At 37.1% G+C, this 15,444-nt stretch overlaps 1 protein-coding gene and 1 long non-coding RNA gene across 11 annotated transcripts in view; both read right to left on the bottom strand.

Moving 5' to 3' along the window:
- The window catches only part of FER (FER tyrosine kinase), a 457,469-nt gene that overhangs the window by 359,974 nt on the left and 82,051 nt on the right, over window positions 1-15,444 (bottom strand). For 9 of the 10 annotated variants that reach the window (XM_082376336.1, XM_082376339.1, XM_082376340.1 and 6 more), the window contains one exon: window positions 11,133-11,306. The exons of the other annotated variant lie outside the window; for it this stretch is intronic. In XM_082376336.1, coding sequence (XP_082232462.1) covers window positions 11,133-11,306 — 174 coding nt within the window. The remainder of the gene's footprint in view (window positions 1-11,132; window positions 11,307-15,444) is intronic. 10 annotated transcript variants of the gene reach the window in all.
- The window catches only part of LOC309622615, a 463,955-nt gene that overhangs the window by 389,446 nt on the left and 59,065 nt on the right, over window positions 1-15,444 (bottom strand). The gene's annotated exons all lie outside the window — the stretch shown is intronic.

Here is a 15,444-nt window from a genome sequence, read left to right as displayed (position 1 = left end):
ATCAGGGTGATGGTGGCCTCATAGAATGAGTTTGGGAGTGTCCCTCCCTCTGCTATATTTTGGAAGTTTGAGAAGGATAGGTGTTAGCTCTTCTCTAAATGTTTGATAGAATTCGCCTGTGAAGCCATCTGTTCCTGGGCTTTTGTTTGTTGGAAGATTTTTAATCACAGTTTTAGTTTCAGTGCTTGTGATTGGTCTGTTCATATTTTCTATTTCTTCCTGGTTCAGTCTCGGCAGGTTGTGCATTTCTAAGAATTTGTCCATTTCTTCCAGGTTGTCCATTTTATTGGCATAGAGTTGTTTGTAGTAATCTCTCATGATCCTTTGTATATCTGCAGTGTCAGTTGTTACTTCTTTTTCATTTCTAATTCTATTGATTTGAGTCTTCTCCTTTTTTTTCTTGATGAGTCTGGCTAACGGTTTATCAATTTTGTTTATCTTCTCAAAGAACCAGCTTTTAGTTTCATTGATTTTTGCTATTGTTTCCTTCATTTCTTTTTCATTTTTTTCTGATCTAATCTTTATGACTTCTTTCCTTTTGCTAACTTTGGGGTTTTTTTGTTCTTCTTTCTCTAATTGCTTTAGGTGTAAGGTTAGGTTGTTTATTTGAGATGTTTCTTGTTTCTTGAGGTAGGATTGTATTGCTATAAACTTAGCTCTTAGAACTGCTTTTGCTGCATCCCATAGGTTTTGGGTCATCGTGTTTTCATTGTCATTTGTTTCTAGGTATTTTTTGATTTCCTCTTTTATTTCTTCGGTGGTCACTTGGTTATTAAGTAGTGTATTTTAGCCTCCTTGTGTTTGTATTTTTTACAGATCTTTTCCTGTAATTGATATCTAGTCTCATAGCGTTGTGGTCGGCAAAGATACTTGATACGATTTCAATGTTCTTAAATTTACCAAGGCTTGATTTGTGACCCAAGATATGATCTATCCTGGAGAATGTTCCATGAGCACTTGAGAAGAAGTGTGTATTCTGTTGTTTCTGGATGGAATGTCCTATAAATATCAATTAAGTCCATCTTGTTTAACGTATCATTTAGCTTGTGTTTCCTTATTTATTTTCATTTTGGACGATCTGTCCATTGGTGAAAGTGGGGTGTTAACATCCCCTACTATGATTGTGTTACTCTCGATTTCCTCTTTTATGGCTGTTAGTACTTGCCTTATGTATTGGGGTGCTCCTATGTTGGGTGCATAAATATTTACAATTCTTATATCTTCTTCTTGGATTGATCCCTTGATCATTATGTAGTGTCATTCTTTGTCTCCTGTAATAGTCTTTGTTGTAAAGTCTATTTTGTCTGATATGAGAATTGCTACTCCAGCTTTCTTTTGATTTCCATTTGCATGGAATATCTTTTTCCATCCCCTCACTTTCAGTCTGTATGTGTCCCTAGGTCTGAAGTGGGTCTCTTGTAAACAGCATATATATGGGTCTTGTTTTCATATCCATTCATCCAGTCTATGTCTTTTGGTTGGAGCATTTAATCCATTTACATTTAAGGTAATTATTGATATGTATGTCCCTATTACCATTTTCTTAATTGTTTTGTGTTTGATACTGTAGGGGTTTGCCTTGTCTTGTGTTTCCTGCCTAGAGAAGTTCCTTTAGCATTTGTTGTAAAGCTGGTTTGGTGGTGCTGAATTCTCTTAGCTTTTGCTTGTCTGTAAAGGTTTTAATTTCTCCATCGAATCTGAATGAGATCCTTGTGGGCTAGAGTAATCTTGGTTGTAGGTTTTTTCCCCTTCATCACTTTAAATATGTCCTGCCACTCCCTTCTGGCTTGTGGAGTTTCTGCTGAAAGATCAGCTGTTAAGCTTCTGGGGATTTCCTTGTGTGTTGTTTGTTGTTTTTCCCTTGCTGCTTTTAATATTTTTTCTTTGTATTTAATTTTTGATAGTTTGATTAATATGTGTCTTGGCATGTTTCTCCTTGGATTTATCCTGTATGGGACTCTCTGTGCTTCCTGGACTTGATTGACTGTTTTGCTTTCCCATATTAGGGAAGTTTTCGACTATAATCTCTTCAAATATTTTCTCAGTCCCTTTCTTTTTCTCTTCTTCTTCTGGGACCCCTATAATTCGAATGTTGGTGCATTTAATGTTGTCCCAGAGGTCTCTGAGACTGTCCTCAATTCTTTTCATTCTTTTTTCTTTATTCTGCTCTGCAGTAGTTATTTCCACTATTTTATCTTCCAGGTCACTTATCCGATCTTCTGCCTCAGTTATTCCACTATTGATCCCTTCTAGAGAATTTTTTATTTCATTTATTGTATTGTTCATCACTGTTTGTTTGCTCTTTAGTTTTTCTAGGTCCTTGTTAAACGTTTCTTGTATTTTCTCCATTCTATTTCCAAGATTTTGGATCATCCTTACTATCATTATTCTGAATTCTTTCTCAGGTACACTGCCTATTTCCTCTTCATTTGTTAGGTCTGGTGGGTTTTGTCCTTGCTCCTTCATCTGCTGTGTGTTTCTCTGTCTTGTCACTTTGCTTAACTTACTGTGTTTGGGGTCTCCTTTTTGCAGGCTGCAGGTTCGTAGTTCCTGTTGTTTTTGGTGTCTGCCCCCAGTGGCTAAGGTTGGTTCTGTGGGTTGTGTACGCTTCCTGGTGGAGGGGACTAGTGCCTGTGTTCTGGTGGATGAGGCTGGATCTTGTCTTTCTGGTGGGCAGGTCCACGTCTGGTGGTGTGTTTGGGGGTGTCTGTGGCCTTATTATGATTTTAGGCAGCCTCTGTGCTAATGGATGGGGTTGTGCTCCTGTCTTGCTAGTTGTTTGGCATGGGGCATCCAGCACTGGAGTCTGCTGGTCACTGGGTGGAGCTGGGTCTTAGCGTTGAGATGGAGATCTCTGGGAGAGATGATTTGTTGTCTATTCAGGTATTCCACAGATGCAGGGTACATCAAGTTGATTGTGGAGATTTAATCCGCTGCTCCTGAGCCTGCTCAAGAGATTTCCCTTTCTCTTCTTTTTTCGCACAGCTCCTGGTGTTCAGCTTTGGATTTGACCCTGCCTCTGCGTGTAGGTCGCCTGAGGGCGCCTGTTCTTAGCTCAGACAGGACGGGGTTAAAGGAGCAGCTGATTAGAGGATTCTGGCTCACTCCAGCCGGGGGAGGGAGGGGTAGGAATGTGCGGCGAGCCTGAGGCGGCAGAGGCAGCCTGACATTGCACCAGCCTGAGGCGTGCTGTGTGTTCTCCCAGGGAAGTTGTCCCTGGGTCACGGGACCCTGGCAGTGGTGGGCTGCACAGGTTCCCGGGAGGGGAGGTGTGGATAGTGACCTGTGCTTGCACACAGGCTTCTTGGTGGCTGCAGCAGCAGCCTTAGTGTCTCATGCCTGTCTCTGGGGTCCATGCTGATAGCTGCGGCTCGCGCCCGTCTCTGGAGCTCCTTTAAGCGGCGCTCTTAATCCCCCCTCCTTGCGCACCAGGAAACAAACAGGCAAGGAAAAGTCTCTTGCCTCTTCAGCAGCTCCAGACTTTTTCACGGACTCCCTCCTGGCTAGCTGTGGCTCACTAGCCCCCTTCAGGCTGTGTTCACGCAGCCAACCCCAGTCCTCTCCCTGGGAGCTGACCTCTGAAGCCAGAGCCTCAGCTCCCAGTCCCCACCCATCCCGGCGGGTGAGCAGACAAGCCTCTCGGGCTGGTGAGTGCTGGTCGGCACCGATCCTCTGTGCGGGAATCTCTCCGCTTTGCCCTCTGCACCCATGTTGCTGCACTCTCCTCCGTGGCTCCGAAGCTTCCCCCCTCTGCCACCGCAGTCTCCGCCCGTGAGACTAGGGGCTTCCTAGTGTGTGGAAACCTTTCCTCCTTCACAGCTCCCTCCCACTGGTGCAGGTCCCGTCCCTATTCTTTTGTCTCTGTTTTTTCTTTTTTTTTTTTACCCTACCCAGGTATGTGGGGAGTTTCTTGCCTTTTGGGAGGTCTGAGGTCTTCTGCCAGCGTTCAGTAGGTGTTTGTAGGAGTTGTTCCACATGTAGATGTATTTGTGGGGAGGAAGGTGATCTCCACGTCTTACTCTTCTGCCATCTTGAAGCTCTCCCCGATTACTGTGTCTTTATGATAAATCTTGAAGTCAGGTAGTGTCGGTTCTCCAATTTTGTTCTTCTCCTTCAATATTCTGTTGGCTATTCTGGGCCTATTGTTTCTCCATATAAATTTTAGAATCAATTTGGCATTTCCCGAGATTTTGATTGGGACTGTTGAATCTACAGTTCAAATTGGGAATAATTTGTATCTTGACAACACTGAGGTTTCTCATCCACAAACATGGGATATCTCTACAATTATTTCTTCTTTGATTTCTCTCATCAGAGTTCTGTCATTGTCCTCCTATAGATCTTGTACATATTTTGATAGTTGTATACCTATGTATTTCATTTTTTGAGGTGCTAATGTAAATGGTATTGTGTTTTTAATTTCATATTCCACCTGTTCATTGTTAATATATAGGGAAGTGACTGACTTCTGTATGCTAACACTGTATCCTGCAAACTTGCTATAACTGTTTATTAGTTCCAAGAGTTTTTTGTTGATTCTCTTGGATGAACAACCATGTCATCTGTAAACAAAGACAGCTTTATTTCTTCATTCCCAATCTGTACACATTTTATTTCTTTTTCTTGCCTTGTTTCATTAGCTAAGATTTCCAGTATTATGTTGACAAGCATTGGTAAGGGCGGACATCCTTCCCTTGCTCCTGATCTTAGTGGGAAAGTTATGAGTTTCTCACAATTAAGGATGATGTCAGCTATAAGTTTTTTGTAGATATCTTTTATCAAGTTGAGGAAGTTCCCCTTTATTCCTCATTTACTGAGAACCAACCCAACTGGTGTTGGATTTTGTCAAATGCTTTTTCTGCATCTATTCATATGCTCATGTAATTTTTCTTTTTTAATTTCCTGATATAGTGGATTCCATTAACTGATTTTCAAATATTGAACCAGCCTTTCACACCTGAAAAAAATTCCACTTGGTCTAAGTATATAAATTCTTTTTCTACACTGTTGGATTTTATTTCTTCATAGTGTATTAAGGATTTTTGCATCTATGTTCATGATAGATATTGGTCTGTTGTTTCCTTTTCTTCTAATGTCTTTGTGTGCTTTTGGTGTTAGGTAATGCTGGCCTCATAGAATGGAGTTAGGAAGCTCCTCTCTGTTTCTTTTTCTGAAATAGTTTGTAGAGAATTGGCATAATTTCTTCCTTAAATGTTTAATAGAATTCACCAATGAAGCCATCTGAGTCTGAAGCCATCTGAGCCTGGTGCTTTCTGTTTTGGAAGGTTATTAATTATTGATTCAATTACTTTAATAGATATGTGCCTATTGATTGTCTATTCTTCTTATGTGAGTTTTAGCAGACTGTGTCCTTCAAGGCTTTGGCCAATTTCTCCCAGGTTATCAAACTTATGGACATAGAGGGTTTTTTTTGTTTGTTTGTTTTTTTAACGTTTTTACTGGAATATAATTGCTTTACAATGTTGTGTTAGTTTCTGCTTTTTAACGAAGTGAATCAATTATACATATACATATACATATACCCCCATATCTCTTCCCTCTTGCGTCTCCCTCCCTCCCACTCTCCCTATCCCACCCTTCTAGCTGGTCACAAAGCGCCAAGCTGATCTCCTTGTGCTATGTGACTGCTTCCCACTAGCTATCTATTTTACATTTGGTAGTGTATATATATCCATATATACACTACCACTCTCTCACTTTGTAACAGCTTACCCTTCCCCCTCCCCACGTCCTCAAGTCTATTTTCTAGTAGGTCTGTGTCTTTATTCCCGTCTTGCCACTAGGTTCTTCATGACCTTTTTTTTTTTTTTTTAGATTCCATATATATGTTAGCTTAAGGTATTTGTTTTTCTCTTTCTGACTTACTTCACTCTGTATGACACACTCTAGGTCCATCCACCTCACTACACATAACTCAATTTCGTTCCTTTTTATGGCTGAGTAATATTTCATTGTATATATGTGCCACATCTTCTTTATCCATTCATCTGTCGATGGACACTTAGGTTGCTTCCATGTCCTGGCTATTGTAAATAGAGCTGCAATGAACATTGTTGTACATGACTCTTTTTGAATTAGGACATAAGAGTTTTTAAAAAGTAGTCCTTCATTATCCTTTTAATATCCATGGGATATGTATCTTTCACTTCTGATATTAGTAATTTGTACCCACACTGGGTTTTTGTTAGCCTGGCTAGAGACTTACTGATTTTATTCTTCTCAAAGTACCAGATTTTGGTTTTGTTGACTTTATTAGTTTCATGTTTTCATTTTCATTGAGTTCTGCTCTAATTTTCATTATTTCTTTTCTTCTGTGTACTTTGGATTCAATTTGCTCTTCTCTTTCTATTGTCCTAAGGTGGAAGCTTAGATGATTGATTTTAGATCTTTCTTCTTTTCTAACAAATGCATTCAATGCTATAAATTTCCTTCTAAGCACTGCTTTTGTTGTATCCCACAAATTTTGATAAGTTTTGTTTCCAGGTTCATTTCGTTCAAAATATCTTTAAATTTTTCTTGAGATTTCTTCCTTGATCCATGTGTTATTTAGAAGTGTACTGTTTAACCTCCAAGTATTTGGGGATTTTCCAGCTTTCTTTCTGTTACTGATTTCTAGTTTAATTCCACTGTGGTCTCAGAGAAGACATTGTATCAACTCCATCTTTTAAAATTTATTAAGGTGTGATTTATGACCTAGAATGTGGTCTATCTTGTTGAATCATCCAATGTGAGCTTGAGAAGAATGTGTATTCTCCTGCTCTTGGATGAAGTAGTCTATACATGTTCCTTATATCTAGTTGATTGATGATATTATTAAGTTCAACTCTGTCCTTACTGATTTTCTTCCTGCTGCATCTGTCCATTTCTGATGGGGGGTGGGGAGGGTGCTGATATCTCCAACTATAATAGAGGTTCATCCACTTCTCCTTACAATTCTAACACTTTTTGCAGTTCTATCAGTATTTTGATGCTATGTTGTTAGGCACATACATGTTAAGGATTACAGTGTCTTCCTGGAGAACTGACCCCTTCAACATTATGTAATTCCCCTCTTTATCCCTGATAAATTTCTTTATTTTGAAGTCTGGCCTGTCTGCAATTAATATAGCTGCTCCCACTTTCTTTTGATTAGGGTTAGTATGGTATATCTTTCTCCATCCATTTACTATTAATCTATAGTGTCTTTATATATAAAGTAGGTTTCTTGTAGACAACATACAGTTGTGTCTTGTTTTTTGATCCATTCTGACAATATCTGTCTTTTAATTGGTTCATTAAGACCACTGACCTTCAAAGTAATTATTGATATATTTGGATTAGTATCTACCATATTTGTTACTGTTTCCTATTTGTTACCCTTATTATTTGTTCCAATTTTTGTCTCCCACTCTTTTTCTGTCTTTGTGGTTTTAATTGAGTATTTTATGTGATTCTATTCTCTATCATTTCTTAGCATACTAGGTATACTTCTTTTTTTTTGCTTTTTTTAGTGGCTGCCCTAGAGTTTACAACATACATTTGTAATTAATCCACTCCTACTTTCAAATAACACTATACCACTTCATGCATAGTGTAAATACCTTACAATAACAAAATAATCATAATTCCTCCTTCCCATCCCAAGTATTATCGCTGTCATTCATTTCACTTATATATAAGCATACATAAAAATATATACACACACAGGATATATACATGAGTGCACATAATCAAATACATTGTTGCTATGATCATTTTCAATAAACCAATATACATTAAATCAATTAAGAATGAGAAAAATAAAAGTTTTCATTTTATCTTCACTCATTCCTTCCCCAATGCTCTTTCTTTATCTATGTAGATCCAAGTTTCTGACCTATATCATACTTTCTTTCTCAGTCTCTTGGCAACAAATTCCATCAATTTTTGTTTGTCTGACAAAGACTTTATTTCTCCTTCACTTTTGAGGGATACTTTCACAGGGTTCAGAATTCTAGGTTTATGAGGGGGTTTTTCGTCATTCATTCTGCTTGGTGTTCTCTGAGCTTCCTGGATCTGTCATTTGGTGTCTGACATTAATTTGGAGAAATTCTCAGTCATTATTATTTCAAAAATTTCTTCTATTCCTCAGTCCCTTTCTTCTCCTTCTGGTATTCCCATTATATGTATGTTACACCTTTTGTAGTGGTCCCAAAATTCTTGAATATGCTGTTTACTTTTTTTTTTCAGTCTTTGTTCTCTTTGCTTTTCACTTTTAGAGATTTCTATTGGTATAAACTCAAGTTCAGAGATTCTTTCTTCAGTTGTGTCCAGTCTCCTAATAAGCCCATCAAAGTCATTCTTCATTTCTGTTATAATGTTACTGAACTCTAGAATCTCTTCTTGGTCCTTGCTTAGGATTTCTATCTTTCTGCTTACATTGCACATCTGTTCTTGTATGCTGTCTACTTTACTCATTAGAGCTCTTAGCACATTATTAATAGTTGCTTTAAATTCCCAGTCTGATAATTCCAAGATCCCTGCCATGTCTGGTGCTGATGCTTGCTCTGTCTCTTCCAATTGTGTTTCCTGCCTCTGGTATGCCTTGTCTCTTTCTTCTTGATTGTCAGGTATAATGTACTGGGTAAAAGGAACTGAGGTAAACAGGCCTGTACTAATGTGGTGATAAGTTGTCAAGGAAGGAGAAGCATTTTATAGCCCTCTGATTAGGTCTTGGTCTTTCACTGAGCCTGTGCCCCTGGACCGTGAACTTCACATGTACTTCTCAGTCTCCATCCTGCCTTACATGGGACAGGATGGCTAGAGTGAGCTGGAGTTGGGTACTTCCCTTCCCCCAGGTCAGTTAGATTCTGGCTAAACAGTTTGTCCTGACGACAGACCTTGTTAAAAACAGAATGCTCTAGCATATGTCAAAATTATTACTTTTCCTCTGCCACTACCAGGATCATGAGATTTTTTTTTTTTCCTATATTCTCTGTGAGAACCTCATAGGGATTTGGGAGGTAAAGTTCACAAGTGTGAAGGCCCCTCAATGAGTGGGTCCTCCTGGAGTTTTTAACCCTCAGAAATGTCCACACTGAACTTCCAGAATTTGTCAGTTACAGTTCAGGTTTTTCTACAACCAACAGTGGTTCCCGAGACCACTGCTGCTCTGATAAGTTGTGATTCTCTGTATTTCCTTGTCAGTCTCTCCAACTGGGGGAGGGGGGGGGCAGTCATCTGCTCTGTGACCTACTTTCTCTAATGGATCTAAGAAGAGTTGTTGATTTTTCAGTTTGTTCAGCTTTTTACTTGTTGTTAGGATGGAGGGACAACTTCCAAACTTCTTACATGCTGGTCTGGAAACTAGAAGTCTTAACTTTTGAAGTTGCTAAACAACCAATTCACTATTAGGCAAACTGGCAATATTTTGGGGGGTTGGGGGACTACGTTGGGTCTTCATTGCTGCGCGCAGGCTTTCTCTAGTTGTGTCCAGCGGGGACTACTCTTCGTTGCAGTGCACTGGCTTCCCATTGTGGTGGCTTCTCTTGTTGTGGAGCACAGGCTCTAGGCGCACAGGCTTCAGTGGCAGCACGCGGGCTCGGTAGTTGTGGCTCGCGGGCTCTACAGCACAGGCTCAGTAGTTGTGGCACACGGGCTTAGCTGCTCCGTGGCATGTGGGATCTTCCCGGACCAGGGATTGAACCTGTGTCCCCTGCATTGGCAGGCGGCTTCTTAACCACTGCGCCACCAGGGAAGTCCCAAACTGGCAAATTAGTATCAAAAAGCAAGAATTTATCCTACCTTACACCTCACAGCAACCAAATAGTTGATAAAGGAAAAATTTTTATTGAAAAACTCCAGCTAACAATTGCATCAGGAATGACAGAAGTAAAATATTGCCATTTTACAACCTCCACTGAGCTAATGGATCTAAGTGGTAAATATGAAGTGTTTCTAAAACTATTAGGTGAAAGGCTGAAGAGAAACTTTTTTAATAGATTGACCAGGCTGGCAACACTGGAACCTATTAGCCAAGTTTAACATCAGAAAAAGATAAGCAAGCAGACATTATATACCTCTTGATATGAAACAACAGGAAGTCTATACCAGCACCTATGATGTATTCTTGCCCAAAATAAACAGCCAAAATCTTATCAAGCCTCTAGATCTAACTTCCAGTTTGCAAGAAAATTGGAGGATGAAGGAATATGTGAAACTGCATCACAAGATGCTAACAGCAAAATCCAAAATGAAGGAATTAAATGCTATAGAATAAACTACCCAGTTTCTTCCACAAATAAATGGCATTTTAAAAGTGGGGTGGTGAGGGGAACCTAGAGATTAAAAGAGATTATTCAAATGCAACATATGAGCCAGGTTTGGATCATGATTCAAATGAAACAACTGTAAAAAACATTTAACAATCATTTGAGCATAGTCAGGATAATTAATAATATTAAGAAATTATTGTTATTTTAGGTGGGTTAATGATAACATAGTTTTTTTTTAAAAGAGTACTTATTTTAGCAATATATACTAAAATACTTATGGATAAAATAATAACTGGAATTTTCTTTAAAGTTATCCAGTGTAGAAGAAAAGTAGGTGAGAGTATAGATGAAAAAAAAAAAAAAAGAAAGTATTGACTATATGGATGGATAGGTCAATGGGAGTTCATTTAACAATTCTCTCTTCTGTATATTTGCAAATTTTCATAACAAAAACCACTGTAAAAAGTTATCCAGAAGAGACAGACTCTGTGAAAAAAATATAGAAATATTCCAACTAATTTATTTTGCCTATTTTTTATTATATGCATAGAATTACATGATGCAAATTAATTTTTTAAAAGCCTAAAAGAGCTATTTCAGTGAGTAAAAAATAAAAATTCTAAGTGATAAGAAAGCATTGTATCATTGTTTAATTGGCAGCATTTTTTTCTTTCATGAGAGTATATAAAGTAACAATATATCTTATAATCAATAAAGTTGTATATTCAGTAAAAATAAGATACTACTTATTAGAGACACTGAAATCTATTTCTTGTTAGGAAATGGTGACTAAACAGTTTTTAAAGTCAAACAAGATAAAGTATTTCAGTGAATTTAAAAATCAAATTAAAGAAAGAATTCCAGAACGGAAAGACAAACCTTGATCATCTCTGCCTCTATCTGCTGATGAACACCTATATAACTCTTCTTCACCTGCTGCTTGTCTTTGATCATCATGGTGAGCCTGTGTAAGGGCCCAGAATTTAGGTCCTCTGCATGTGTCTTCATTATCCTACTAAGTTGTTCCGTCTGCTGAATCATAAGTAGCCAAGACTTTTTAAAAAATAAGAAATAAAATTAGCACTTGTATTAGAGGTTTCCACTTAGCTGTCTTCAGGAACTTTAAATATTTAGTTTTACACAAATTATTACATTAATATAAAAATGGCAGGTTTCTGGCAATTATGCAAGGAGCTATATGAGTGGTTCATATTTAATATCTTTAAATTCAAGAACAAATGCTTCAAAATTCAGTAATCAGAGACTGCAGAATTCTAGGACAGGATTAAGGGACTCTTTGAGAAGCCACACTTGCAGTCTTCATTTTACCACTTCTTGTTTGTTTTTCAACACACTGATATATTGCTTCTGCCCAAACCATTCTATTGCCTCAGTAAGGTTAACACTTCCTAATGATCAAATGCAACAGAAATTTACCCATCTTCATTCTTAACCTGTTTCTCTGAGGCATCTGATCCTACTGACTCACTTCTTCCTGAAACTCTCTTTTTTGGTTTCTATGGCTTCTTATCTTCCAACACGCTGGCTTGCCTTCCTCCCTTCCTAAAAATTCCTTCTCAAACTTTATACCTGCTCTTCTTTTGCTGTCTATGTCTTAAATACTTGTATTCTCTACATTTCTATCTTATCTCTTTTCTTAATAAATACCATTAGTTCTCAATGGTTTTTCTAGCCCAACACATTGCCTCAATAGCAGACACACATAATGGTGGGTTTGGGACAAGTGGGCATATGGATACTGCTCGAAGAACAAGTCATTTGTTTTTAGACTTTCTAGCTTATAAATACTGAAAAAAAAGTAAAAGGAATGCTCTTCACTACAGGTCTTCAAAATTCTATTCAGAAACAGGTGTTGGAGACTTTCCATGGTCAGAGAGGATCCATGGTAAAGATACAAAAAATAGACAAGGTATAGTTTCAGATATTTCACAAGGGTAATTTTCTACACTACTACCTTTGATCTGTGAATGAACAGAATTAATTCTGTTTCTGTTAGTAGCCCAAAATAATCCTAAATCAAAATTTAATAGGTATCTAAATCAAAAGTATAGCCTAAAGGAAGCAAATTCTTAGTCAGTCAGAACTCACCAGGGTCTAACTTAGTAATCTTGTTTTTGATACACCGCAATATATGTTTTTTTAAAAAAGTAATCTTTGAGGACATTTCTTTGGGGAAAAAGGTCATTTTTAGTTCTGAGATGCTATTATGAACATGAAGTAAGACAGGTGGCCTATGAACTCATCATATTTACTTTCAAATTCAAAAACCTCAGTACTAAGATGCTCTTGATACCACAAAGCCATTTAAAACTGATGTAGCTCCTCCATTAAAATATAAAATTTAACAAAGATGAAAACAAGAAAAACTATACAAACGTGGATTAAAAACATAATTTAAATTGCCCTAGTAATTCTTGTAGCTTTGCCTTTTTCATCTGATATTTTCACTCTAAAAAATACCATGTTAGAAAAACATTCTATAGCATGTGCAGAATATTAAGGCTACCAAAAATAAAGTGAGAGGAATCAGTTTCTTTCTCAAAAAACAAATATTCTCTATCTTCAAAAAACAAATACTCTCTAAGTGTTTTGTAGCAATAAATTTTTGTGATTCTATGTAGGAGTCCTTGCAGCCTAGGGAGAAGCCTTCTTAGAAGCTAACATTAAAGATCACACAACTGGGTCAGACTGCCCTTCACCTCCCAGGAGGGCACATCTCATCCTGTCTAATAGCCCTGTTCACTGCAGTCACTGTGAAAAGTCAAAACCTCCCAAGGTATACATTATTACCCCAACTGTCAATCCCATATTGCCCTCAATATCTCCTATTCTGACCCAAGACACTATCTATAGAATCCTGTACTCTCAAGAACTCTTGCTCTATGATTAGAAAACTCCTTATACTTCTTATCAGAACTTTGCATTTGTCTTCTATCTGTAACAAAAACCTGGCTTGATCCTACTAACAACAACCTAATACTGCTAATAAATATGCCCTCTCTTCCTAAAAGTCTCTGTTCTTCTGAAGCTCAAGTCACCCTTGCACATGAACAATCCATCAGAAACTCCTTCTGATTCTCCCTCCAAAGTCTACCACAAATCTACCCACTTCTCTTCATATTCACTGCCACCCCTTTTGGAAGATATGATTATCTCTGGCTTAGACTGTTGCAGCACCTCCTAACTGGTGTCCTCTCTTCTACTCTGCTCCTTTCCAAACCATTCTCCTTAAAGTAGCAAAAGAAATTGTCATCTCCTGCATAAAATCCTACACTGGCTTTCCTTTTCATTTAAAGAAAAATCCAAACTTCCTTCTAAGACCTATAGTGTCTCAGATTATGTGTCCTCTGTCTATCCTTTCAACTTCTGTTTTGCCATTATCTACCCAGCTAAATAAGTTCTAGGAGCACTGGTCTTCCTTTAGTTTCTGAAACATTCTCTCTTCCTGGGAGCTCATCCTCTCTTTCACATGGCAAGATTCACCTCTTCCTTTAGGAAATCAGCTAAATCTCATGTAGGTCTAATGCTTGCTATTCTTTATCTTAGCACTTAAAACAATTATTTATTTGTATGTATACTTTTTTTTTTTAATGTCTCCCCAACTACAATGGAAGCTCCATGAGGGTAGTACTGTGTCTCTTTGTTCACTATTTTAGGTATTCACTGTGAAGCCTGAAATAATAGTTACTAAATATTCTTTGAAAGAAGGAAGGGAGAGAGGGAGGGAAGGAGGAACAAATGTAGAATAAAACCATGAAGTGAAAATATGCCATTAAAAGATTTTTTTAATTGTTTCAAACTGGAATTAGATAGCATAGAACAATGCCAATTATGATGGGGAAGGAAAATTAACAAGTCTATCTTCAACTGATAAAACAACAGAGGGATTAGAGCAGCACATAATGCAATAAGAAGCACTGTCCTAAAAGGAATGAGTGAGTGTGCAAGAAAATGTTTGGGTGGTGTATAACTCGAATTAGATGCATGGCTGGAATATTTCTTAAAAAGAGAGATGAGCAAAATGTTAACAGATGCTTAATAAAGAAACAAACAAACAAAAAAGATGCATTTCAACATTTATAATAAAACTGATATAGCACTTTGCAGATATGCTCTTTAGTTTGGGCATAGCAGTGGCCAAAGCATAGATAAATTATTTGTTGATGAGGATAATTTGTGGAAGATAATTCCTTCTAACCTGATGAACAAAATACTCATCTCATCTGCAGACCATCTGCAGACATTCAAATTGCTTTATTATACAGAATCCTGCTTAAGGGATTAATAATGTTCCTCATAATGGAATTTTACCAGTAGTCAGAGTCACTGATGCTGAAAGCTACAGATAGGTTAACAAATAATAAAAAGTGAAAATATCTGAAGTTTAATTTTAGAAAAATTTAATCACAGGCAAAGAATATTAATACAATTTGAAAATAAAACCATTGTGGTTAAATTTACAAAATAGAAAAAAAGTATCAACTTTTGAGAGAAGAGCTATAAAATGTGAAAGCAGGAATAATTTAACTATAATAAACTAGACAAAAATCCCAAAGGATACTAACAAAATCAGGAGTGAGAGATGGATAAGACGTATAAGTATGTTCATTTCCTCACCTTTCATACAGAAGAGTCAATAGACAGCTTTAGTTGTAAAGTTTGTAAATAAACAGATACAGATATAAGCTTATAATTTTTAAGTTTCAAAACTTAAACAAGTGAATGTTTAGAAAAAAGCAGACTATATAGACCTTCTGAATTACAAGAATAATGTTTAAAGAAAGTTAACACTGTCCACTAGAAAATGAAAGAAAACAAAAGAAACTTAAAATGATTAAAATTAAAAATAAGCTGCAAAATAAAAATTATACTAAACACATCTGTTAAATATTATATGTAAACTTTATGTGTTAAACATCTATGAAAAGGAAAACATTATCAAATCAGAGGGGAAAAAACTTCACTATACACAAAATGAGAAACATCAGTAAAATAAAATAACATGTAACAACAACAGAAAAGATAGGGAAACCCCTCTCCCAGAAAAATATGAACAGTAAGATCCAGCAGTCATTATATTCAAATGATATAAAACTGAATTCTAGACACAAAATATAAAACAAAGAAGGGCACAGTATGTTGCCAAAGAATATCACTCAGCATGAATATA

Source organism: Balaenoptera borealis, assembly GCF_965194805.1.
Source record: "Balaenoptera borealis genome assembly, chromosome: 2".
NCBI classification, from domain to species: domain Eukaryota; kingdom Metazoa; phylum Chordata; class Mammalia; order Artiodactyla; family Balaenopteridae; genus Balaenoptera; species Balaenoptera borealis.
Note: the sequence above shows the minus strand (reverse complement) of the source record. Positions and strands in the feature narration are given on the sequence as shown.